General features: G+C 34.6%; 2 protein-coding genes and 1 pseudogene across 2 annotated transcripts; all 3 read left to right on the top strand.

Moving 5' to 3' along the window:
- The first annotated feature begins 919 nt into the window (after positions 1-919).
- On the top strand, positions 920-7,270 carry LOC115985327 (annotated as a pseudogene).
- A 2,966-nt stretch (positions 7,271-10,236) lies between these two features.
- LOC115988024 (secoisolariciresinol dehydrogenase-like) lies at positions 10,237-11,539 on the top strand. The gene is made up of 2 exons (XM_031111651.1): positions 10,237-10,399; positions 10,634-11,539. Exons 1-2 carry the CDS (start codon positions 10,362-10,364, stop codon positions 11,409-11,411), a joined length of 816 nt encoding a protein of 271 aa, XP_030967511.1. The 5' UTR covers positions 10,237-10,361; the 3' UTR covers positions 11,412-11,539.
- Positions 11,540-20,501: 8,962 nt separating this feature from the next.
- Positions 20,502-22,981, top strand: LOC115987437. Its single transcript, XM_031110974.1, has 3 exons — positions 20,502-20,602; positions 21,286-22,189; positions 22,270-22,981. Exon 3 carries the CDS (start codon positions 22,375-22,377, stop codon positions 22,870-22,872), a length of 498 nt encoding a protein of 165 aa, XP_030966834.1. The 5' UTR covers positions 20,502-20,602; positions 21,286-22,189; positions 22,270-22,374; the 3' UTR covers positions 22,873-22,981.
- Positions 22,982-27,095: the final 4,114 nt, after the last annotated feature.

Here is a 27,095-nt window from a genome sequence, read left to right as displayed (position 1 = left end):
GATGATGTTTTTTGAATGGGTTTGAATGGGTTTGCTCCGGTGATGATTTTTTTTTTAATGGGTTTGCTTCGGTTTTTGATCGGTAGCTTGGGTTTCAAATCAGCGGTGTGGATTGGTTGATCGGCGGCGTGGATCGGTGGCCTGGCCTGGGTTTTTGATCGGTGGCCCGATTTTTGAATGGGTTTGTGTTTGTTTGTGCGTGGCTTGGCTTTGTTGCTGGTTTGTGTTTGTGCGTGGCTTTGTTGCTGGTTTGATGTTTGTGCGTGGCTTTGTTGCTGGTTTGATGTTTGTGTTTGTGTGTGTGTGGGTGTGATGATGGGTTTGGATAGGTTGATCGTTGTATAATGGGTGTGCGTTGTGTGTTGAATCGGTGCTGGGAGAGAGGAATAAAAATGGCTGTTGAAAAGCCCAGGAAAATAAGCTGAACGGTTGGGAAGAAATAATAAAAAATTGGTTAAAAAATAATATTTTAATAAAAATAGAGTTTTGGGATGCAGAGGAATTGTAAAATGGTATGGTATATTGATAAAGTGGTGTTTTAGAATGGTAAAATAGAATAGCATTGGAATTTTCCAATGCTAATGCTCTAAGTGTTTTTGTCCTCTAAAATGTCAAAAATGCCTTAAATATGGCTTTAGCATCTTTCAATGCTAGTGCTTAAGCAAAGGGCCCCCACTATTAGGGCAAATAGGAAAAGGAAAATGCCAGCTACTAGAGATTTAGGGCAAATAGGAAAAGGAAAATGCCAGCTACTAGAGATTTCCATGATTGCAATTATTTGTGGCTGGAGTTATTCTCAATTACCTTCACCACAACCCACCCACACCCCCCCCCCCCCCCCCCCCCCCAAACACACACACACAGAGATATATATATATATCCTTACTTATTTTCAGGGTAAGTCTTCCCTTCCCAACTTCAAAGACCAGAGATATCCATGTTTGCTGTGGTCTTATTGATGCGATTGCCAGCAATAGGATGGGCTTATCGAGCCATCCGCCCACCACCTCCCAAAATTTGTGGCTCACCTGGCGGACCACCCATCACAGCACCTAGAATAAAGCTTAGGGATGGAAGGAATTTGGCTTACAAGGAGCATGGTGTGCCAGCACAAGTGGCCAAATATAAGATTATCTTTGTTCACGGCTTAAGTGCTTGTAGACATAGTCCTGTACTGTACTGTGTTCATTCAGCCAAAAAAAAGTACTGTAATGTGTTCTTTTATTTACATTGAATTTCTAAATTATTCTGTACTAAAGGAAATACTTTTCAGGAATTTATTGAAGAACTTGGACTACACATTTTGTCTTTTGACAAACCCGGTTATGGAGCAAGTGATCCACATCCAAAACGAACATTGAAAAGTTTGGCTTTAGATATCGAAGCTTGTGGATGAGTTGGAACTCGGTTCCAAATTTTATGTAATTGGTTATTCTATTGGGAGCCATCTGGTTTGGGGCTGCCTCAAGTACATTCCTCATAGGTATGAACCAGCTTTTATATATATATATCAAAGATCTTTTTTTTCCTTTAACAATAAATCTGTTCTTTTATGAGCGCATTTTGGCAGTGTACTATTGCTAACCTTGATCCTTATGAAGAAAAGAAAAAAACTACAAAAGAAAAAGAGGCCTGAAAAAAAAAAAAAAAAAAACTATTATGTCAAATTTTCTATTCTAAAATATATTTCATTTAAATATCATTTTTTTTCATTCATTTTTTTTATTATTATTTTCTAAACTTTTCAAAACATTTATAACTAATCACTCAAATCAAATATCATCACTCCTCATTTATCACCTCATCACTCGTTACTCATTTCGCATAGCTCAGAATATCTCAAAAATCACATATTCTTGTTTGGAGAAAGTATATCATGTTTAGATAATACCAACTCAGCATCTGTTTTGGTATTTTCTACTTAATAAATAAGTGTTACTTATTTCAAAAATCATATCAGATTATTCTAATAAATGATTAATTTATCTTTCCGATAAAAGATTGTAATTAATTTATTGAAATAGTCTGACTCGATTTTTTAAAATAAATGTTACTAATTTATTAAGTAAAAAATACCAAAATAAATACTAAAATGATATTAATAAAACATATTATACTTTATTCCTCGTTTGGCACCTTAACCCGGTCATGGTTTTCAATTACAAAAGCCCCAAAACGCGGCCCCACTGTTTGACTGTGAAAGTGATCTGTGTGATAACTGTGGTAGGTCAGTACTCGGTGTTTTGTTTAACTGGGTCACTAGAGCCATTGGTAGCAGTGTTGGCACATGGAGTCTGAAAACTGAGGTGACATTTTTCGACCGTGGGCCCCAATACTTACTAAAAATTACACAAAATGCTTACTCATGTGTCTATTTTCAGAAACTCCAAAAACTTGTTTCCGAATTCGCTCTCTCATCAATCAAAATCTAGAGAATTGTGTGATGGGTATATTGGGGTCCACTGATTTTCTAAAGACTCACACAGTCACACTTAAGGAGACCATTGTGAATACTCTAAATAGCCACATTTCAAATACTAGTACTAGAGTAGTATCTTGCTATGCCTACGTAACTATTGTGAATATATTTCGAATGTGCATATAATCTTATAATGGTGAAATCTATGGTACTCTCTTCTTCTTTTTTTTTTTTTTTTCTTCTTATAACATACCTACTTAATCTTAAACATTAACATATGGTATTATCTTGTTTAATATATATTTTATGATAATAGATAAATGACTAAGACCACATAGGTATAATGCATACAAAAAAAGTGTGTACTACTAAAAGCCTTATAATTTTAACTGACACTTCATAATATTTCCAACTAAGATATTCATATTTAAAACTGTTCTGCTCCGTTATCTCTCTCTCTCTCTCTCTCTCTCACACATATATATATATATATATAAAGTGTGTACTATTTTTAATAAAATATTGGAGAGAGAGAGAGAGAGAGAAATAATGATAACTTTTATTCAATTGTGTGTATAAAGTAAGTGAATAATAATAAAATTTATTCAATTGTGTGTATGAAGTAAAAATTGGTATTAAAACACTAATTGGAATGACCCTTGGTTTTGGCAAACTTGATATGAAAATTAATGATAATATTCATTCAATTGTGTGTATATAGTAAAATTGTTATTAAAACACAATAATTAAAATGACCCTTTGGTTTTGGGAAACTTGATATGAAATTGATTAATACAATGAATAAGATTGGTGAAAATACTATTCCATTTTTCTCTAGAAAATTAAAACATAGTAAAATTGTCATGTGAAGAAAAAAATGGTCATTTAAAAAAAATTAATTAAATAAAGGTTTCTAAAGAACCATATTTCATATTAAATTACATCTCAATTAGAAGTAGTTATGATGTACTATTGTTTCAATTTGAGAAAGTTGTCCTGTTATTCTGAACTCTACAGAAAACAAATTTAAATACAAATTTGTGTAATCTGATTTTGTCATACGTCTACAGGTTAGCAGGAGTAGCACTACTTGCACCAATTATCAACTACTGGTGGCATGGTCTGCCTCCCAAATTGTCTACAGAGGCTTATTACAAACAACTACCTCTGGACCAGTGGACAGTTCGAGTTGTTCATTACATACCATGGCTAACCTATTTATGGAACACACAAAAGTGGTTTCCTGCATTAAGTGCTGTACCCGGAAACCCTGATATTTTCTCTCCACACGATTTAGAAATAATGTCTGAAAAGATTGGGACACAAATCAACAAGGTACGTACGTAGTTGAACGTTCTCTTTTATTCGTTAAGAGTAAATATTTTCAGCCCAAAAAATTGCTTTAGGAAACTTCTATGAGTAACAACGTTGTTAACTACCTAGTTTTCTACAAATATTTCTATTGTGATCTTGCAGTTGGCACTCTCAACTTGAAGAGGAAACCGTTGTGATTTCGTAGATAACATAAAAAAATTAAGTACTACTATAGTACTATAGTTTTAAATTTCGTCTGCTCACTGATCTAAATGTTGGTTGTAAAATCATTTAACAGTACTTCCATAGTTGTACAACTTTTAACCATAAAAGAGTAATGAATAAAAAGTATTCATATTTCATAAACAACATGAGGCTATCAATAATATTAATGTTGGTTGTAACTTGTAGTGTAGTGGTAATGTGGCATGCATTTAGTGGGCCATGTGTCTTTATTAGATAGCAATGAGATTACAAATGGGAGTTGTTGGACATTGGTGACCCTAACAAAAGAAACTATAGTTAATAGTAGGCCATTTGGGGATGGTCAACCGTGATGAAATTAATTAGAAAATATTTTTATTCAGCTATTAATTTATATATGAGTTGTCATGTACATGTGGAAAGGCAGAAAATGGAAGGATATCTTCATATTTAATGCAGTAGATTTATATCTATCGTTTGGTTTCAAAAAAAAATGCAGTAGATTTATAGCTTTTCAAAAAGAAACCGTACATTCAATGCAGTAGATTTATAGCTTTTCAAAAAGAAACCGTACATTCAATGCAGTAGATTTATAGCTTTTCAAAAAGAAACCGTACATTCAGCACTACCACCACCCAACCAACACCAACAAAAACTATTTGAATAGTTGATAATCCACCGCAAAGTTGACCCAAAATCCATAGAAAATTAAGCTAAAATCAGTGCAAGCAATTAAAAAATTCAACTCAAAATCAAGCCAAACTCACTTAGAAACCCAACTCAAAAACAATCAAAACCCACCGGAAAACCCAACTCAAAATCAATTCAAACCCAACGAAAAATCATCCCAAACCAAAATCAAAACCAAAGCCAACAGAAAACCCATATGAAAAACCCAACGGAGCCAATCTGTTGCCGCTAGATCTATCGTCGTGTGTGAGTGTTTGAGAGAGGAAGATAGTTGAGGAAGGATTGAGAGAGAGACTTTTGGAATTGATATTTGAGAGATACGGTTCAAATGAAAGAGAGAAAAATATATAAATGAAATAGAGATATTAATAATTACTAATAAAAAAGAATAAATAATATTATTTAAATAGAGTAGATGGTAAAATAGATAAACTGATGTGTGTGTTTTAAAAAATGGTAGTGTAAAATAGAAAAAGTAGGTTCTTAGTATAAAATAAACAGAAAAATTTAACCGGATTGATGCAAATGCTCTAAAAGTTTATAGGTAAAAAAGTTTAAAAGGTTAAAAAGAATTTACGTAAGGGAAATGTTAACCAATACCCTAAAAATATTAGTTTATGAGCTATTTTTAGAAATATTTTATTGAGAGAATGATTAAAAAAAAAAAAAATGTTGTTGACAGTTTTTTATATTTTTCATGAAAATCATGTCAAAACTTTTTTATTATAGTTTATTGACAATTGCCTTAAGGACATCCGTTAACATAATCCTTTATGCAATCAATCTTTACATCTCACATGATGTGGTAATTGTATGGTACATATCTAAATCTACAATTTTTAGAGCATTCTTATTTGGGAGCCAAAATGTAAAATACAACCTTTTATAGTAAGAACTATATTTAGATATTACTATATAGTATGTTTAATTTCTTTTTAATTTTTTTTTTTAATAATGTGTCTGGTATTGTGCTTTTTGTTTTGGGTGAGTTGAGCGTGGCCTTATTATAAAATTAGAATATTTTAAAATTATTTTAATATGATGTGTCGTAAAATAGAGTTGTATTATTAAAATGAGAATGCAAACTAGATAGATAACTTTGAGTATGCACAATGCTTTTTTTTTTTTTTTTTTTTTTTTTTTTTGCATTACCGGATGGGAATGCTCGTATGTTACACTTTGAGATTTGGAATAGCTTTTTGGTTCTGCTAGCTCGATCACATTTGGAGAGAGAGAGAGAGAGAGAGAGAGAGAGAGAGAGAGAGAGAGAGAGAGAGAGTATTCCAATGGGTTATTGTGTATCTTAAGACCAAAAACAATTTCTTACCCTGCGACATTGAGTTTGTCAAAATGAGAACAATTTTTCATGTTAGAATTATGGTTAGATTAATGATTAAATTTAGAATTTTCTAACAACTAAGTTTTTGAGATGATCGGTAATTTAACATAGGGAAATGTAAAGAATTCGCTTAGAGCATTTATTAGTGAACCATTTTAGAAAAATTTTTATGGAAAAAAAAATTAATGTTTTAACAGCTTTTTCTATTTTCTATAAAAATGAAGTCAAAACTTTCTTGAAAATAGTTTATTAATAATTGCCCTAAGGATACTCATTAACATAACCCTTTTTTTTTTTTTTTTTGATACAAGATAGAATTCTACTCTAGCATAATCTAAGTGTATATGTGTGAGAAGCTTCCTTCTGGAGACTTGAACTCTGGCCCTTACCCCCCACATCCCATAAGCATTTATACTTGTGGAGTGACCACCGCACCAAGGGTGTGCGGGGGTAACATAACCCATTTAACAATTCTAATTATTTTTTGGACAAAATATAGTTACAAAATTGGTTATAGTAGCTTAAGACAACAACCTTGCTCAATTTTTTTTTTTATTGGAAGTGAATTTTGATAAATCCACCATTGAATTGTATTTTCTTCTTATATCCTCCATGTTTGTAAAATTTCTAGAAAATTAAAGATCAATGGCTATGTCAACAATAAATTGTTTAAATTACTAGTTTTTGTAGTTTAAAATTATGTATAAAATATAAGCTTGTAGATTATATAGTAAATAATGTCCGATTGGTACAAAATTTGACATGTGGATTAAGAGAGTAAGAACATGCAATCCAACTGTTAGATTTTCAAAATATGTTGTAATATTAATTTTTAAAAAAAGAAAATTGTAACCTTAAACTATATCCAATTTTATAACTAAATTTTATCCATATTTTTTTTACCCTAGGTATGCGTCAAAATAAACATTTATAGAACAAGCATTTATTATGCACTCTTAAATGGGTCTTTGCAGGCACATGTATTTCAGCAAGAAGAATTTGAATCAGTACATCGTACCTTGCTGGTTGGATTTGGGAATTGGGAATTCAGTCCTATCGATCTTGAGAATCCCTTCCCTAACAATGAAGTCTCAGTTCATTTGTGGCAAGGTGATGAAGATAAGCTTGTAGATGTTGAATTGCAGCGCTTTATTGCCAAAAAACTTCCATGGATTCAATACCATGAGTTACCAGGTGCTGGACACTTTTTTCCTTATGCTGTTGGAATGACCCAAGTTATCATAAAGACAATTTTATTTGGCACGAAGCAACAGAATTTTGATGCAGAATTAACAGAATGTTGATCTTATATGTTGTCCAAAAATTCTTTTGCCATTTTTATTTTTAAAGAGAACCTTTTGCTTTATTAAGAATTTAAGAGTGTCCTAATTTATTCTCCGAATTTAAGGTGAGTGGATCTGAGTTGGCCCTTTGGTTCTAATTTGGCCATGAGATGTCAAATCTTGGCCATTGAGTGGCTGATCTAGGCTAAGGGTGGCCTATCTTACTTTCGGGGCCTTGGATCATGCAATAGAAAAGGTTTAAAACTAAATAAATAAATTCTAGTCCGATTTGCTTAGTTAGTGGGTTTTTTTTTTGTTTTTTTTTAATTAATTTAATTTTTTTTTATGACTATTGGTGTATGCTGTTTTGTTTATTTCAGTAAACTCATGGCTTAACTACCTTTTTTTTTTTAATCCCTACATTTTGGGATACTTACTACCAATTAAATCCTCAAGTTTTATAAGTTCATTTTTTGTCCTTAAAATTTTAATTTGCCATCAATTTGGTCCCAAATGAGGATATGATATAAACCAAAAAATGACAGTAAATTTATAAATACTAATCACAAACTCACGCGAAGTATGAAAATATATAATTATTTTGAGATATAGTACTTCTAGATTAGGGCTCTATTTTTCTGAACCTTCCTTGGGCCACATTCTTAGGATATGACAATGTCTTATCTTTTCTTTTCATGTACCTTGCTAGGGCCATACCCCTTTGGCTGTTGGTTGATTTATTTTTCTGCACCTTGCTTAGGTGAGATTTAACAATGCAAAATTGCGTTGAAATTCAGCATGTTATACGTGAGATAAAATATCATTTTCAACCAATGTATTGACGAAGAAAAATAAGTGAAAGTGTAGATAAAATATCATTTTCAACCAATGTATTGACAAAATATCATTTTCAACCAATGTATTGACGAAGAAAAATAAGTGAAAGTGTCCAATTTTACTAGTATTGGACACTTTCACTTATTGGTTAGAATTGGAGTTTTGTATAATTTATATTGATGTACTAGTATCTAAATTAAAAGAGAATTTTTCATGTGTTTGTTGAAATTGATGAAGATACAAATTTTGATAGAACTAGTTGAGATACGTGTCCAGTTTTGAATATGTATGCATATCTTAGCGTGTCCAATGAAATTGGCCACTAGATACAAGTTTAACTCTTCTTTTTATACAGACAAAACCAAAGCCTTTTTCTAAACTCCTTTTATACGGATAAAAACAAATCTTTTACCCAGTTCATATGGACAAAATACATAGTAATGAAATGAAATTTATAGTATCTTTAGCATTTTTTTTTTTATAGTTTTTAGTTTTTTTTTTTCCTATTAGCTAAAAAAAAAAAATGTGGGGTATTCTTCCATTCAGGGCCTCCTAGACAATTGCCTAACTCGGATAATAGTAAATGAAAAAAATGTGGGGCATTTTTTTTATTTACTATTCACGAAATTGCTGTCCCCCGACTATCAAATTCAAGCCACAATTTGAACACCTTGCCCACCAATAATTGATAATAGGTGCGAGTAATGCTGCAACTGCTAGCCTATATAATATATATAGACATATGTATGAAAAAATCATATAAGTTTAAAACAAAAAACCTGTTTAATACAAACTAGAAATGATAATGTTGCAAGCAAGCAAACAAATTGCGCATTGCGTAGTCCCAAATTATTCCCAAAATTTAAATATGTACACTAGCTGCCTCGCAGGATATAATCATATTTAAACTTTAAAGTTCTTTCTTCCAATCACATATTCATTCTTGAAATCTTTTATTATAAGCAGTATGCGGCTATATGCGCAACATATATTCTGACTTCATGATTTATTGTAATGGCAAAAAACCCATAGATGATGAAATTAATATAACAAATTAATATAGATGATATTATTAAGAGAAGTCTCATCGAACCAGAGAGTGTGGCATATGCTTCTCGCAGTTTGTGCAAACATGCAGTTGAAGCTAATGATCGCTATCTAGATAAATAAAATAAAATAAAATTAAAAAAAAAAAAACAAAAAAATAAATAAAAAAAAACTAGAGAGAGAGAGAACAAAAACAAAAATAATTTAAATAAATTTTCCTAGCTTCCTCAGTTAGGAAAACATTGGTGAGTCTTGTGTTCTTTTTACTCCATATCAAACATGTAGAGATATGGAGAGATGAGATCTCCTTGCCTCAGTTCCTTCCTTGAGATTAGACCACCATTACTTTCAAAAAATGGTAGAAATTACATGCACAAATAAACTCATATGATAAAAATAAAAAATGTAACAGAGTGAAAATAGACGAATAAAAAAAAAAATGTAAGAACTGTGTTCCCTAATCTATATATATTAACGGTCAAGTTTAGTAAAAAATCAATTAAATTTTATAATTGAATTCCAATTTTGCGCCAAGTATCCTAAATTATTTATTTTTAAAGAGATTGTTATTTCTTAATTTTATAATCAAATGTGGGATCACATCATAAATATCCATCTAAATAAATTATTGCGTATAAAAACTAAAAAGTTTAGAATTAATAAACATAAAAAAATTAATTTTTTTTTAAAATGTACAATTTGCATTTTCTACTTAATAATATTCTTACAAGACTTTTTAAAGGGTTAAAATATATATATATATATATATAAATAACTACTACTATTATTTAAATTATATAAAAAAGAATTATATAATATATCTTAGTACATATTTTTTAAATATACCTATGCATAACATTAAGATAGTACAAGCGTACCACATGTTTTTGTTGAAATTGACTATGATAGAACGGCAAACTATTCTACCTAAATGATAGAACGGCAAACTATTCTACCTAAATGATAGAACAGCAAACTATTCTACCTAACATGATGTGGGTCCAGTTCTTGTGGGTCTTATATACTGTTCACGTGGGTCTTATATACTGTTCACGGGTCCCCTCCAGCTAGAACACGTTTCTTCAAAAAAAAAAACACATGTTGTGGGAATGCAGGGGTGGGACATTGCCTCTAGCTATATAAGTTGGTTACATTCAAGGAGAGATCACAAAGCAGTCTTCGGGTTTCATTTTTCGTTTTTGCAACACATATTCTAACTTCGTCGACCATGGGAAGTTTCTCTTTAGTTTCGGCTGCAGCAAGAAGGTATGAAAATTTTTAGCAATCTAGCTTGCCTCTATGCGTTTAATTTATTAAAGAACAAAAATATTTTATGAAAATAAATCCTAAATTTCCCTCTCTCCGAGTAAATAATTTTTCTATTTTTTTGTTAGACACTGCATGCATAACCTTGTGGCTGTAACAAATATCTTATGCAGATGTGCCATCTAATTAATATTGACTAAATTTGAAAGATAATATCATGCAAATATGTCACAGGCTAGAAGGAAAAGTGGCACTAATCACTGGTGGGGCTAGCGGCATTGGTGAGTCCACTGCAAGAATCTTCTCCAAACATGGAGCTAAAGTTGTAATCGCAGACATCCAAGACGAGTTGGGTCACTCTATATGCAAAGAACTAAGTCCTCAATCCTCATCCTTTGTCCATTGTGATGTTACTAAGGAAACGGAAGTAGAAAATGCTGTTAACCATGCTGTTTCCAAGTACGGTAAGCTAGACATTATGTTCAATAATGCTGGTATAGCTGGAGCAGCCAAACTCAACATCCTTGACACCACCAAGGCTGAATTTGAGCAAGTGGTTAGTGTCAACCTAGTTGGTGCTTTCCTTGGCACAAAACATGCAGCCCGTGTGATGATCCCGGCTCGAAAAGGCAGTATAATCACAACTGCTAGCACATCCTCAATCATAGGAGGAGGTGCAACGAATGGCTACACAAGCTCAAAACATGGTGTGGTTGGATTAATGAGAAATACAGCAGTGGAGCTTGGACAGTTTGGCATTCGTGTGAATTGTGTGTCACCGTATGCGATTGCTACGCCGTTATTAAAGGATTTCTTAACGCAGCTGGATACTAATAAAATTTCCAATATTTTTTCAAGCTTAAAGGGTGAGGTTCTCAAGCCAGAGGATGTGGCAGAGGCTGCTCTCTATTTGGGAAGTGATGAGTCAAAATATGTGAGTGGACATAATCTTGTGATAGACGGAGGTTTCACCATTCTAAATACGGGCTTTTGTTTAGTTCCACAATCTTAAGATATGAGTGAACATTCCAATCCAAGGAACAGCCTTTTGTTTGTTTGAACAATTCTTGACATGAATAATGGATGAGGAGCAAGTTTGTGGTCCATGAAAAATGAGTTTTATATGAATTTTTGAAATGATTTAATTTTCCCAATTTGACAATGAATCTAAAATTTTGCTTATGGCCTTCCGGCCAAGTGACACCTTAACTATGGTCCATAGTTGTCAATATCGTCCATACATGATACATATCGTATTGTATTCAAAAAGTTGTGTATCGTATAGACATATTGTAAATGTAGTGGCGGTGCCGGTGCCACTTACAACTGGAACACCCTGACCTGAAAAAAATTCTGAATTTATTATTATTATTTTTTCCTTTATACTAGGAACACCCTCGATCACAGAATTAGGAACACCCTCAAATTTAAAAAAAAAAAAAAAAAAAAAATGTAACAGGGCCCACGGCAAGCCCAACGTACCAAACCCACGGATTCTCCCCCCAAAAAAAAAAAAAACACAGAGCAATGCCTCAGTCCTAAAGGTCTAAATCAAAAAACACTAAAGTATTTCATTTCAACGCCGTATTTCAGAAATCACTAAAGTATCAATAATAAAAAAAAAAAAATCACTAAAATCCAATCCAAACCTAAAGACAGAGCAACGGGTTCTTTTCAATGCCATCGCCGCTTGAGATCGGATCGCTCGCTCGCTCGCTCCGAGCAACAGACGGAGATCTCAAGGTTCATCGGATTGCTCGCTCGCCCCTCCGCCAGTCATCGCTCGCCCCTCTACGTCATTGTCGTCAACGCCGCTTGAGATCGGGTCGCTCGCTCCCTGCTCGGCTGCTCCGGTGCTCCCTCCCTCCAGGTATTTCATTTTTCTCTCTGACTCTCTCTCAGTCTCTCACTCTCTCTCTCTCTGAACTGAAATGAATGCAAATTATGAAACTCTCTCTCTTAGGAAATAAATGAACTTTAGCTTTATTAATTTTTTTTTATTTTTTTTTTGTCTGTGAATGGCCGAACCGAACTTTAGCTTTATTAATTTTTTTTTTTTTTTTTGTCTGTTTTTTACTTTTTGAATTTGGCTTTTCAGTTTGTCTTTATCTGTTGGTGTTGGTGTGTGTGTGTTTTAGTGTAACATGTGATTGTGAAATTTTCTAATTGATAGGGGCATTAGGATGAGGCATAATTAATTGTCTTTATACATTATAAAAAAATTAAATTATGGGGGTGTGTGCTAGCTAGACTGCTAGTAGTTAGTAAAAAAATATTAATGAAGCAATTAAACACTAATAATTAATAATTTAATTAACTAATATATTATAAAAGATAAACAAATTAAATTATATTAGGTTAAAAAATAATTAATAATTTAATAATTAATGAAACAACAATATAACAAATTATAGTTTATAAAAGACAAACAAATTTATAAAATAACTAAATAATAATAACTAATAATTTTATTAATATTTCAAATGAACTTATAGTTTATTGTACAAGTTCCTTTGTTTATTTATTTTCTTTTCATTTTTTTTTCCTTTTGAGGTTTTTGGGTGTACAGAATGCAAATTTGTTTTGGTTTTAAGAAATTTTTTTTTTTTTTTAAGGCCAAATCTTGAATTTTGGCCGGTATTTACCGAAACGTCTCGAAACATCCGAAATTTTTTCAAAGTGGAATAGAAACACCCTAAACAAAATTCCTGGAGTCGCCACTGTATAAATGGTCATAAATTGTACGATATAATAGTGTCATACGAATTGTATCATATCCAATTAATATAGATTTTTGGGCCAATCTAGATTTATCTTCCATTTCAGTGTTATGGCTACTAATACTGTAAACACACATGGCCAAGGGTTGCCACGTGGTTCAATGTATGTGTAATGCAAACTCCCCATATATAAGAAGGATAATGCCAAAATTGTGGTGAACTACGTACAGAGCACTTGCATTAGTAAGTGCAAAATAGTGCAAAATAGAAAAAGTGTTGAGATATGCATATTTTGACCAACAAAAATACCCATATCAGTGGGTGTAAAATTGTGTATAAATATACAAGTGCTATAATAACCGTACATATATACATGGTTATTATCGCTCATGCATTTAATATTTTAGTATTTTTTTTTGGTAGTGTTGGGTCTGTGAGATAGAGGAGTAGTGAGTGAGGAAATAATAAAAAATTGTAAAAAAATAAATATTTTATTGAATAAATGTATAGAATAGATAGACCGATGTGGATATTTTGTAAAAATAGGTGTGTAAAATATAAAAAGTAAGTTTTTAGTGTAACATAAAAGGAAAATTTTATACTAACTGATGCGGTTTAAATGCAGTTGGCCATTTCTCATCTTCCTCTAAGTGGGCTACAAAAGTATTTTCCAACGCAAAATGCAATTTATGAGAGTTTGGGATTAAAAAAAAAGTAATTTTGTGAAAGTTTGAGGGCCAAAATGTAAATTTGAAAAAGTTTGGTGGCATTCTTGCAATTTTGAAAAGTTTTGGGGTCAAAATTGAAATTTGTGAAAAGTTTGTGTGAATGTGCTGGCTGTTTGCTTTTGTTTTGATTTTGGATTGGGCTGTGATTGGGTTTTTTTTTTTTTTTTTTGGGCTGTGAATGGTTTAATTTGGATTAAGTTTAGGTTTAATTTTAGTTAAAAATCGGATCAAACCGGCCGATTCAACAGGAATCAGCATCAACCCGATTCGGTTATGCTTAAAAATCGAAAAATAATCTAAAAAGTAGAAATAATAAAAAACCAGCTATTTAATCAAAAAAACCAAAAACTAGTACGGTTGGACCAGTTCTGGAACGGTTTAGTTAAATGTAAAGAAAACAAAGTGTTTTCTCAAAAAAAAAAAAAAATCAAATATATTTTCAAAAAAACACACGCACATATGTTTGCAGAGAGGTAGAAGTAAAGATTAAAGGGTTATCTTGATAATTTTTTTACGGTGGATTACCTTTACCTGGTCGTTTTCAACTTCACTAATTCTTGAAATTTTTAGGACAGAGAGTGTCTAAGAGATGGAGAAGAAGAAGCATAATCGGAATTTAAGGGAAAATAAATAGAAAGCTTAAAGAAGTGGGGCTAGTATTCAGCAAAAATAAATAAATAAAAGAAGTGGGGCTAGACTCGCTGGATCATTAGGGAAAAGAAAAAGAAAGAAGTAGTGTAGGCGGGGTGGGTGAAGGATTTAATGAGTGGTGACTTTCAACGTGAGGGCTTCGATTAATACTTTTTTTTTTTTTTTTTTTTTGAGAAGAGGCTTAGACTAATACTTTTCTTTCTTTTTCTTTTTCTTTTTTTCCATTTCTTTTTCGTCCGTCTCTTTCTATTCCTATAAGGCTATATAGTAATATAAAACAGACATTTGGCTTAAATATAATAGTTGCTTAATTTTTTTAATATATAATATTACCTATATAATTATAAATAACCAAACAATTATGGATTATATATTATTTTTAAATAATAATATATTGTTATATATGTGATAAATATACTATAATTGCTAATATATAAATAAATAATAAATGAACTTTAGTATAACTTTGATCTTATGTGTTGTGAATTATTTTAAAATTTTTAAAACTAAATATTACTAGTTATAAAATTATTATTATTATTATTATTATTATTATTATTATATGCACGTGTGTGTGGTAGGAGGGGCGGTCAAAAACATTGAAAATGAAGAATAAATTCAATGTATTCGATCGACACAACTAATTTGTAAGGAACAAAAGAGTAATCCACAATGGGAAGACTAAACAGAAAAACTAAAAAACAAGATGAATTGATTGGCTATATTTCACTAAAAATGGCTTTTGCTGAGCTGTACAATAGTTGTTAGACTAATACAAAGCTCTCTATTTTTCTCTCGATCTCTCTCTTTTCTCTAAAATACCAAGTCCATTTCCCTCATGGAAAGGTCCACCTTTTTATCTCCTTGGCTCATTCCTTTCCAACTGTGCATTATCTTGCTAGATGTCAAGGGATGTTTGTCCCATCAGACACCTTTCCCCTTACTTTTTAATCAAGAATGAAGACTTTTGAGGTGTTTTTACTGTTCAAACCAATCATTTATCTTTTAATGCGACTAACATTAGGTAGGAACATCTAATTAATGCAGAGGTGACTATTACTTTCGACTCTGTGCTGTCTCTTCTGAGTCCTTAACGAGAATTTCGGAAGGAGCTCTAATCCTCCACTCTATTGATAACACTTTCCTCAGTAAAGGATTCTTTGCTAACCTTGATAGGCAGCCTGAGTCACTCTGCAACCCTCCTTGATCCTCAGGTCTATGATGTTAGGATCTAGGCCAGGCCAGGCCTAGACCTTCTTTGTTGCTGCTTTGATAGGCCTTCTTCATAATTTAAAATTATTAATGGGATAAAACTCTTTTTCGTCCCTACATTTTCACACGATTCTCACTTTGATCCCTAAATTTTTTTTTCACCGATTTTAGTCCCTATCCTGAAAAACGCATCTCGTTTTAGTCCCTGACGTTACATCAGAGATGGAAATTGCACAGTTGGCAAACGAAAAAAATTAAAAATATTAAAATAATGCATCCTGTCCACGTGGCTTTCCACATCAGCCTCTAAATTAAAAATAATAATTTATTAATTTTAACTAAATAAAAAAATTAAAAACAGAAATAAAAACCAAACCTAGTAAGAACAACAAATTTAAACCCACCAGGAACAAGATCAACAAAACACAAACCCAGGAAATTTAAAACCCAACAAGAACAAGATCAACAAAACACAAATCCAGCAAATTTAAAACCCAAAAAATTAAATTCAAACCCATATTCCAAAAATCTGGATTTGATTTTTGTGTTTGATGTTTTGTGAAATTTTAACTAAATGAAAAAAAAAAAGAAAAAAAGAAGAAGGAAAAACTGAAATAAAAATAAAAACCCAGAAAAGCCAGAAAATTCAAAACCCAGAAGGAGAAGGAGAACAAGAACAAACCCAGAAAATTCATACCACTATCACTACCAAACCTCCATACCCAAACCACTGACTTGATTCATTACTTTAGACCCAGTACTCAATTAAGCTTAAACCTACCCAAAAAGACTCAAAAATCTTTCCTTTTTTCTCATATCATTGCTTTCACTTTCCTCCATTTTCTCAGCAACCAAACAAAGATAGCATGACTCAACATAACAAAACAAAAAAGCAAGAAAAACGAATGCGAGAGACAAACCAACAACCACTAAACAACCAACATCCTCGGAGCTCATTTCTTTTCTCTTCTTCCTACCACCTCCACCACCGCCACTCTACTCCATCACCGTCAATTCCTCGGCCAACCCATCATGGTTCCCGAAGCTCTCAGCAAACCCATTTGGTTTTTAGAGACCCACGCAAGTCGCAAGATCCATACCCTTTAGTTCTACCAAGCCACAAACCCACCAGCTAAACCAACCCAACCTAGCCACCATCAAATCCAACCTAGCCAACCCATCAAATCCAACAGACCCACATCGAGCCAAGACCACCCATGGCAAATCACAACCACCCCACCCACAGCGACCCACGACGAGCCACGACCACCTCACCCATGGCGACCCACGACTACCCATGAGCAGATACCGGACCATGGCGATTTGAATCCCACCGGACCAAAGCCTCCATGACGATTTGTGCCATGTTGATCTGAGGCCCAAAAGCCAATATTGAAAGAGAGGAGAAGCTTTCAAGGTGAGAGGAAGAGAGGAGAGAGCGTGGGAGAAAGAAAGAAACTCTGAAAGTGAGAGAAAGAGAGAGAGTGAGATTAAAAAGTAATTTTCTGGGTTTGTTCTTGTTCTCTTTCTGGGTTTTGAATTTTCTGGGTTTTCGAATTTTCTTACTTTTCTAGGTTTCTATTTTTATTTTAGTTTATTTTTTTTTCATTTAGTTAAAATTTACAAATTAATTTTTTGTTTTTAAAAAATGATGTGGCATTTGTGGGTATTATTTTAATATTCTTAATTTTTTCTGTTTTCCAACTGTGCAATTTCCATCTCTGATGTAATGTCAAGAACTAAAACGAGACGTGTTTTTCAGGATAGGGACTAAAAGCGGTGGAAAAAAAAAATTATGAACCAAAGTGAGAATCGTGTGAAAATGTAGGGACGAAAAAGGGTTTTATCTCATCATTAATTAATTAGTTATAATGTCATCAGTTCGACCATCGGTCCAACCCTAATTGAACTAGAAAACCAATAACAAATCCCTTTTTTGCTCTTTGATTGGTCTGATTTTTAAAACCATGAAGAAAAGTAACTACTTTGGAGATGTAACTAACCTTGTGAGAGATAAATAATGAACAAGTGTTGTTTTTAGAGTTGTTTGTAGAATTTATTACACGTATGAATATATATATATATATATATGTATATATATTCATAATTTAAAATTATTAATTAATTAGTTATAACGTCATCAGTTCAACCATCGGTCCGACCCTAATTGAACTAGAAAACCAATAACAAATACCTTTTTTGTTCTTTAATTGGTCTAATTTTTAAAACCATGAAGAAAAGTAACCACTTTAGAGATGTAACTAACCTTGTGAGAGATAAATAACAAACAAGTGTTGTTTTTAAAGTTATTTGTAGAATGCATAACATGTATGAATTGAAAATGGTTGATAAAATTTTGAGGGGAATAAAAGTGAAGAATAAGAAGTAAGGAGACTTTGGTCAACATTAATATTGTTTAAATAGAATGCAAGTTCTTCCACATATAAGTTAAATTCTAATAGTTTGAACCGTACAACTAGATATGCCAATTGACTAAATACAACACAACAAATATTGAGATGGGACAATACTCTGAAACAAACAAGTTAGTAAAATATACACGGAGATTCACTTCTACTTTCCTTTTTCTTTTTTTTTAGTGCAAGCAAATCCACATGCAAAGAACCTATGTTTTTTCACATTGTGCGGACAAATCATACACATGCAGAATCTTTTTTTTTTTTTTTTTACAATGTGCAAGCAAATCAATCACCTTTTTCATCCTGGTGTTGGCCAGAATCACCATTTTCTCTCTCTTCTATCCACCTCCTATTTCGGCAACTCAATTGACACACTTATAATATTTTTTTCCCTCTCCTATTTCGGAAATTCAATTGCCACACAATACCCTTATTTCTCTCTCCTATTTTGGTAACTTTACACGATTACCTCTCTCTCTTATTTTGGCTACCAAATTGCCACAATTACTAATTTTTTTTATCATTTTTTCTCATACCTTTTTTTTTTTTTTAATCTCTCCTCTCTCCTATTTTCAACACCTTTGCCCTTTTAATTTTTTCTCTCTCTTTCACTCTCTCCTATTTCAGCAACACAATTTCCACAAATACTTTTTTTGTCTTCCCACCTCCTATTTTGGCAACTCAATTGACACTATAGAAAATTATTAGGTACTCCCAAAGTACCATAAATGCGTACTCCCTCATCTCACATAAATGGTGGGTCCCACCATGAATGTAATTAGTGGGACCCACCATTCATGTGAGAGAAGGGAGTATGCATTTATGGTACTCCAGGAGTACATAATAATTTCCCATAATAATATTTTTTCTCTCTCCTATTTCGGCAACTCAATGCCCACAATACCACTTTTCTCTCTTCTATTTTGGCAACTTTACAATTACGTTTTTTTTTTTTCTCTCTCTCTCCTATTTTGGCAACTAAATTGCCATAATTACTAATTTTTTTTCTCTTACTTTTTTTTCCTACGTGGCTATATTTTAAGGGTCATGTGTATGTGTATTATAAGGGACATCCCAATGAAACGTATTCAAGTTTTTTTTAAAATAAATTTTTATTATATTATACCTTTTAATATGTTCAATGTTTATATTGACAGTAGGAAACACTTATTTAATAATAGAACATTTCTAATATACACAATTTTATTGTTGCCTAGAAATCCTCCAAAAACTCCTATTTCCTTCTCAGCTTATTCTTTGCCTTTAAATCCCATACTACCCATGCACTAATCACTAATGTTGAATTTTTTTTTTTCCTTTTAAATTGACAGCACCAATGCCGATATTTTCATCTTTCTTCCAACACTAAATTTGATTTCACAATTATTTTCCTCTCTACTCATTTTTATTTTATTTTTAACTTTTCTTAGTAAAATAATGTATATGTGAGAAGCCAACTTTACTCTTTCTCTAGTCTTCACACTAATCTTGTATTTCAACTCTATAACTTAATAACCAAAATAATCAAATTTATATTTGGTACTCAAAATAATTACAACATTATGTTGTGCTAAAAGCCAACTAACCGATTCTCAAAAAAAAAAAAAAAAAAAAAAAAAAGCCAACTAACCAATTTTAGATTTAAGAGGATTTATAAATGCATTGTATTCATTAATTATAAAATAAAATTATTAACTTAGACACACCACTTTATAAATAAATAAATAAAAAGTTTTACATTCATAGGTGTGGGGACACTAAAGTGCGCCTTTGGGAAGATCTCCACAGATCACTACTACTATTTACATAGCTTTAGTAAAAATAAACAATAAGGGTTAAACACTCTACAATTGGAAACTAGTGTCATTTGGAGGTCATACATTGATTATCTGTGATGCATGCCTCGGATAAGCTAGTGCTTTCTCTTTCTTTACGGGGATGAGTTTATCGTGGTATTCAACTTTGTCCTCAATACTTAGGATGATCCAGCTTTTAGCTCTTTCGTGGTTTATCACTCTTTGAACCTTCCCCTCAGCACACAGGTCAGGCCCAACGAATTTCCCATGGCCCAGTTACTTCTTGGGCTTAAAGCCCAAGTGAAGACTGTTCCACTCCCCACAATAGCACCCCAAGATCTCGAAGTCATCATTACTGACGTGGGCATCGTGGTTTAATAAAATTGTGGCAATCATTAACTGCCCAAGCCTCCCCACAATGTGTCTTTAATGAACGGGTATAGATGGGCCTTTTGGAAAACAGAAAAAGGGATGGGAAAAGGGTCTCTTTTGTCCCTTCCTCTCCCCCATTTTTCCTTATATAAAGGAGGCTTCAGCCCCTTTTTTCTAGTTCCTCCTTTGTTTTCTCTCTAAAACTCTAAAAATTTTCTCTCTCTTTTCTCTTTGCTACTTCCTTTTCTGACAACCTTCAGGTGACTTCCAGCGACCTTCCCTTTCTCTGCCTTTCTCCCACATCGTAAGTCTGTCTTCTCTTTCACTCTTTAGATTTAGTATTTGTCATTTCCTTCTTCTCAATTCTTACTTTGCCTATAATGGCGAAGTTTAAACCTATGGTAGATACTCCTGAAAGATTAGCTAAGTTTAGGAGGAAGTATAAATTCCTTGAGGATGTAGACGTGAGCTATTGTTCAGAATCTAAGGCAATACTCTCTAGAGGGGAAGGCAAAGTGGTGACCCACTCTTTGCCGTGGTAGAGGGGGGGAGTTAGGATTCCCATAAGTGATCTTCTCACCAATTTTAAGGTCTGTCTTAACCAATGTACTCCCAACATTTTTAAGATAGTTAGTAGTGTAGACACTCTTAACAAAAAGCTCGGATTAAAACTTATCGAGCACGATATCAACTACATCTATAGTTTTCAAGATAGTAAAATCTTTGGGTTTTACTTTAAAATTCTTCACGGAGAGGTGAGGCTCATTTCTAGTCTTCTAGATTTCGACAAGGAAACAAAAGGAGACTATTTGATTGTCTTGGGGAACTGGTACCCCCACGGGATCCATTGCGCCACAAGTGCGGGTAAAGCAAGTGGGCATATTTTGTAGGATTTTTCTTTCTATTATCTCATTGCCTTTAATTTGTTTTATTTCCGAGCTACTTTTAACATTCTATGTGACTAACGTTTGCCTATTTCTTTCTTAGAGGATCACGCATTTAAGAAGAAGAGGCAGCTAATCAACTCCATAAATTTGAATAGACTGCTGAGATTCATACCGATGGTCAGCTTCGTGTAGCTTACCTAATTCTCGGATATTCCCCTGTGTATCAGAGCTTCTAAACTACAGGAAAGGCTATCACTATAAGGCACCCTTTACTCCCTTACATAGACGTTTGCTACAAGGGATACATCCTCTCCCCTTCTGAACGTGCACCTCAAGAAGAAGGGTGATACTGGAGCAATTCTCCTCCTCCTTTCACTCCTGAGGACTTAGGAGTCATTGTTGTTGTTTCCACCTCGGTTGATCGTCCCCAGCGTAAAAGAAAGAAGAAAACGGGCAACATTGAAACCCACAGCCCTTCACCATCCCGAAAGGTGCCAAACATCCCAGTAGCTATCCCTTTAAAAGACTCTCTTGTCAAGATGCCGCTTCAAAGAGGTAGGGTCACCCTTGCTCAAATTTTGGGTACACTCATTAGGCCTCAAGGTCAAACACCTCCCCAGGTTGCAACTACTTCTACACCTCCTCCGGCTCCTCCAGTTGTCACGGCAACTACTACCCCAACCCATGAAATTAGAGCTGGGCATAAGCGTCCAAGGGGGTTAAGCTCCGAGCAACCCTTAACCATCCCTGATTCTGAGAATTCTCCTCTGGACTTGGGTGACTCCCAGGTTGATGCCATAGGTGCACCAGCCTATATAAAGACATTTATGGTGGACGGGGAAGCTCTTCCTGTCACAGACAAAGTAAGGCCCTAAAGGGATGGTCGTGAAGGGAAAGTGTCCGAGTGCGTAGGGAAAGCTCTCCTTCTTCCTGAGGACATGAAACATTGGGCGAAGTGTGATGATGAATCCTTGCTACTCAATATGAAGAGGGAAGCTATCATGGTAATAAGCAATCCTTATCTCATTTCCTCCCTTCTCTTTTTGTTTTTAGTCTAATCTTGTTTTTGCACAACTCTTGGCAGGGATATCAATGCTTCGTGGTAATGGAGGAAAGATAATTAGTAGCCAAGGCCAAGATTGAAGAGCCGATCACTGACAATGAAGATCTCCTAAAGAAGATCTCAAATATGATGAACAAAGTTTCAAAAACCGAGAAGCTTCGAGCCAAGGCCAAGGAGAACACCAAGGCCATTACTGAGAGGAAAGAAGGTCTAGAAAAGGAGGTGATGGAATTGAAGAAGGCCCTTGCAGAAAAAGATGTCACTCTACAAGGCTACGAGGCAGCTGATGATACTAAGATTCAAGAAGCCTACTATCAAGGCCAACATGATTACATCGCCTTCGTGAAGCCTAAAGTGCAACAAAATTTGCAGGTCTATTTCTATAGGGGATGGTTTGCTACTTTAGACAAGCTACAAGTGGAGGTTTCATCCTCACTTAGCCAAGAGAGCAACATTCCAATTCTCGAGGAACTTATCATCATCCCGTACCCAGAGATTCAAGCTATTATCAACGACGAGTCTCCCATCTGCAAAGTAGAAAGAGATGGTCCTATTGCGGGGTCAGGAGGAGAGTTGAATAACTCAGTAGCCATGTCCACCATTGAAGAGTTGCCTTGTGCTTAAGTCCTTTATCATCTTTTTTTTTTTTTTAGACTGTTTTTTGAACACTTTTCTAGTTTGCCCGGTTTTCAAAAGGCTAAAAATAACTTTGTATCTATTTTTGCTAAGTATCTTAGACTTCTATGCAAAAGAATATTTCTAAGTTTTTGCATTTATTTGTGCGTCCCATTCATGTTTCCTAAACTACATTAGATATTCACCAATTTTACTACCATAGCTTATCCCGTATGAGTTACATCATTTGCTATTCGAGATTCAATTTAAAAACCAACTACTATTTCTTAGAAATATTTAAAAATAAGCAAAAGTTAAACTCGTTTCTTACCTGAGATGTTGATATAAGTTTTTCACCATAGAATTTATTTTCCTTATTTCATCAAGCTTTAATCTGGTTTGTTGATAGTGCTTCTATGAAATTTTAATTTTTTTCTCTACCTAGCAACCCCGAAGTCGGACTAAAGTAAGAAAATCAGTTTAAAATTTACCTTAAGTAAAGACAGGGTCTAGTACCATAGGGTTTTGCCTTTTTGAGAAGTTTTAGTTTCATTCCCTGTTAGTGACTCTGGAATCAAACTAAGATAGAAAGCTCAGCTTAAAACCCACCCATGACAAAGACAAGGTTTAGTACGACGGGGTTTGGTTTTCCTTTATTATTTCAATATCCCGGGTCAAGCTCTTGCAGGCTTTACTACTGCTTATTAGACTGAAATAAAACAAAAGTATAAGCAATACATATTTCCCATATAATATTCAAAAGTAATACTTCTTCAAGTTAAATACATTCCATGGTCTAGCTATAGGTTTTTCATCCAAATCCTCTAGCCAATAAGCGCCAACTTCAGCAATGGATGTGACCCTATAAGGCCCTTCCCAAGTCAGACCAAGCCTCCCCAAAGCAGGATCTCGGGTGCTCCCTAAAACCTTCCTCAACACCAAATCACTAAGAATGAACTCCTTGCTCTTGATCCCTCTATTGTATCCGCAACTGATTCTTTGTTGATAATTCACTAGCTTAACTTAAGCAACGTCTCGGCTTTCTTCTATCAAGTCCAAACATGTGCAGAGTAATTGATCATTCTCCCCGACTTCAAACACGTCAGTCCAAGTAGTTGGTAGTCTTGTTTCCACGGGTATCACAGCTGCTACACCATAGGTCATTGAGAAATGAGTTTCTTCAGTTGAACGCTATGGAATGGCCCTATATGCCCACAACACACTTGGAAGTTCTTCGGTCCATCGTCCTTTCGAATCATTTGGCCTCTTCTTCAAGCCATTCACAATGGACTTATTGGTTGCTTCGGCCTACCTATTGCTCTGAGTATAAGATGGCGTAGAGTACCTATTAGTAATCTCCAATTCCGAGTAATACCTTAAAAAAACCTTACTATCAAATTACAAACCATTATCTGATATGAGAACTTTCGGTACACCAAACCATTTACGAACCACTTGACATCCATATCTCAAATATTTGCAAGGGGCTTGGCTTCTACCCATTTAGTGAAGTAATTTGTTCCTATTAGCAATCACCTCCTATTACCCGTGGCCCTTGGAAAGGGTCCTACTATATCTAGCCCCCATTGGGTAAAAGGCCATGGGCTGAATATAGGGTTGAGAGGTCCCCCGGGTTGGTGGATACTAGGAGCAAACCTTTGGCACTGATCATAAATTTTGGAGAACTCCAATGCTTGCTTCTGCATGCTCAGCCACCAATATCCCTGCATGAGGGTTCGATACGCTAACGACCTTCCTCTCGCATGTCTTCCATATATCCCTTCATGCAACTCTTCTAGAAATGCTTATATTGCTTTGGGATGAACACACAACAAATAAAGTCCTAAATATGACCTCTTATATAATTTCCCTTTTTTGAAGACCCAGTATCCTGGAGAACTTCATCTGATTTGCTCAGACGCTTTCTGATCCTCGGGTAAAATTTCATCTCGAAGATAGGCTATAATGGAATCCATCCAACTTACGGATGGATGTATGCTCAAGACTAAGCCCCCATCAAAAGGAGTTAGACTGTAAAAGTTCAACCGAGATAATCCTTGGAAAGGGATCTGCCATCGAAGAAGCCAGAGTAGCTAGAGAGTCGGCATGACCGTTGCTCCCTCTAGAGATATGGGAGAACTCTACATTTTTAAAATGATTCTTTAGTACCCCGGCCTCCTTCAAGTAGTTTATCATTCTATGATCCTTAGGTTCAACACAGCTGCCTCCTTTAAGTGTATATAGTCTACCCCTATTCATCTAGACATCCTCAACCCTGCAAGGAGTGCCTCATACTCCACTTCATTGTTTGATGTGGGAAAACAAAGTCTGAATGATCTTTCTATTCTAATCCCTTCGGGAGATATGAGTATAATTCCTACCCCTACTCCTCGGTAGTTTGATGCTCCATTGATGTACACTTGCCATACTTGTTCTCAGGGGTCCCCTGCTTTGCCCTCTCCTACTTTCAAAACTTCAGAATACCTAGGAGTGAATTCCGCAATGAAATCTGCTAAGACCTGCCCTTTGATAGAGGTTCGGGGCCTATATTGAATATTAATAGCTCCCAAAGAAGCCCCCCATTTGGCTATTCTTCCCGTAAAATCTAACCTTCTGAGCAACGCTTTCATAGGATGCTCGGTTAGCACAACTACCGTATGGGCCTAAAAATAGTGGGGTAACCTCCGTACTGCATGACTTATAGCTAGCGTAGCTTTTTCTAAAGGGAGATATCTAGTTTCTGCTTCCAAAAGAGTCTTGCTGACATAAAAGATTGGCTTTTAAACTCCCTAATTAAACCTTAGCAGAACAGCACTCACCGCATGATCAGTCACAACTAAATACATATACAATGTTTCTTTGAGTACGGGCCTTAACAAGATTGGGAGCTTGAGAAAGGTACAACTTCAGCTCATCAAATGCTTGCTGGCACTCATCTATCCACTGAAAATCTTTCCATTTCTTCAGTACTTGGATAAAAGGCGACACCTATCTACAGACCATGATATGAACCAATTAAGAGCTGCAATCATCCCGATAAGTTGTTGTACCTCTTTTGGGTTCCAAGGAGACTAGGCCATAATTTGATCCGGATTTACCTCGATACCATGATGGGTTACCAAATAGCCCAGAAACTTCCTCGAGTTGACCCCAAAAGCACATTTTGGGCATTCAATTTCAAACGGTGTTTCCTTAATGTTTCAAAGGTGTCCGCAATATCAGTGAGATGATCTTCCATGGCCTTACTCTTCACTACCATATCATCAATGTATGCCTCTATATTTCTGCCCAACTGCACTTTGAACATCTTAGTAACCATTCATTGATAGGTGGATCCTGCGTTTTTCAACCCAAATGGCATGACTCTATAGTGGAAATTACCTGTAGGGGTAATGAAAGAAGTTTTCTCTTGGTTTTCAAGAGCCAAAGCTATTTGATAGTATCCTTGGAAAGGATCGAGAAAACTCATCTTGGGGTGCCCATAAGTTGCATCAACAAGTTGGTCTATTTTAAGCACTGGAAAATGGGTCTTTTGGACATGCTTTGTTCAAATCTGTGAAGTCCACACATACTCTCCACTTTCCACTCTTCTTTTTTACCACCACTATGTTACCTAGCCACTCAAGATAATAAACTTCCTTAATTGCCCCAGCTTCTTTCAGTTTTTCTACCTCCTCTTTCACTACCTTAGTATGGATATCTGAGGACCTACGAGGCTTCTACTTCTTTGGTGGAGACCAAGGGTCAACATTAAGCCGGTGACAAATAAACTCCGGATCCACCCCAGTTGCTTCATATGGACTCCACGCAAACACATCTAAGTTGTTTACTAAAAACAAGATTAACTCTACTTTCTTTAAAATAGGAAGGTTAGCTCCTACCTGGAAATATCTATCCCCGAGGTCAATACATATTTTCTCTAACTGTTCACAAGTGCCCTCGGGTGTGGACTGTAGTTTGCTATAAGGGATTTGTTGTTCCATGCTCTCCCTCCTACTTATGCCCTACAGTAGCTATCTAGCATTTTCGTCCCATACATTGGTCTTTGCATACTTCCGCAATACCCTACTCGGTTGGAAATTTCACCTTCTGATGAAAGGAAGAAGGTATTGTGCTCATAGAATGGATCCAGGGGCGTCTAAGGATGGCTGTGTAGGGATAGTACAAATGTACTAATATAAAGTGAATCATTTCTTTTCCTCCTTCTACTTCCATGCGTAGGGTCACCTGCC

The sequence above is a fragment of the Quercus lobata genome, chromosome 4 (assembly GCF_001633185.2).
Source record: "Quercus lobata isolate SW786 chromosome 4, ValleyOak3.0 Primary Assembly, whole genome shotgun sequence".
Taxonomy (NCBI): Eukaryota; Viridiplantae; Streptophyta; class Magnoliopsida; order Fagales; family Fagaceae; genus Quercus; species Quercus lobata.
The sequence above is the reverse complement of the archived record's forward strand: the minus strand, read 5'-3'. Positions and strand labels throughout refer to the sequence as shown.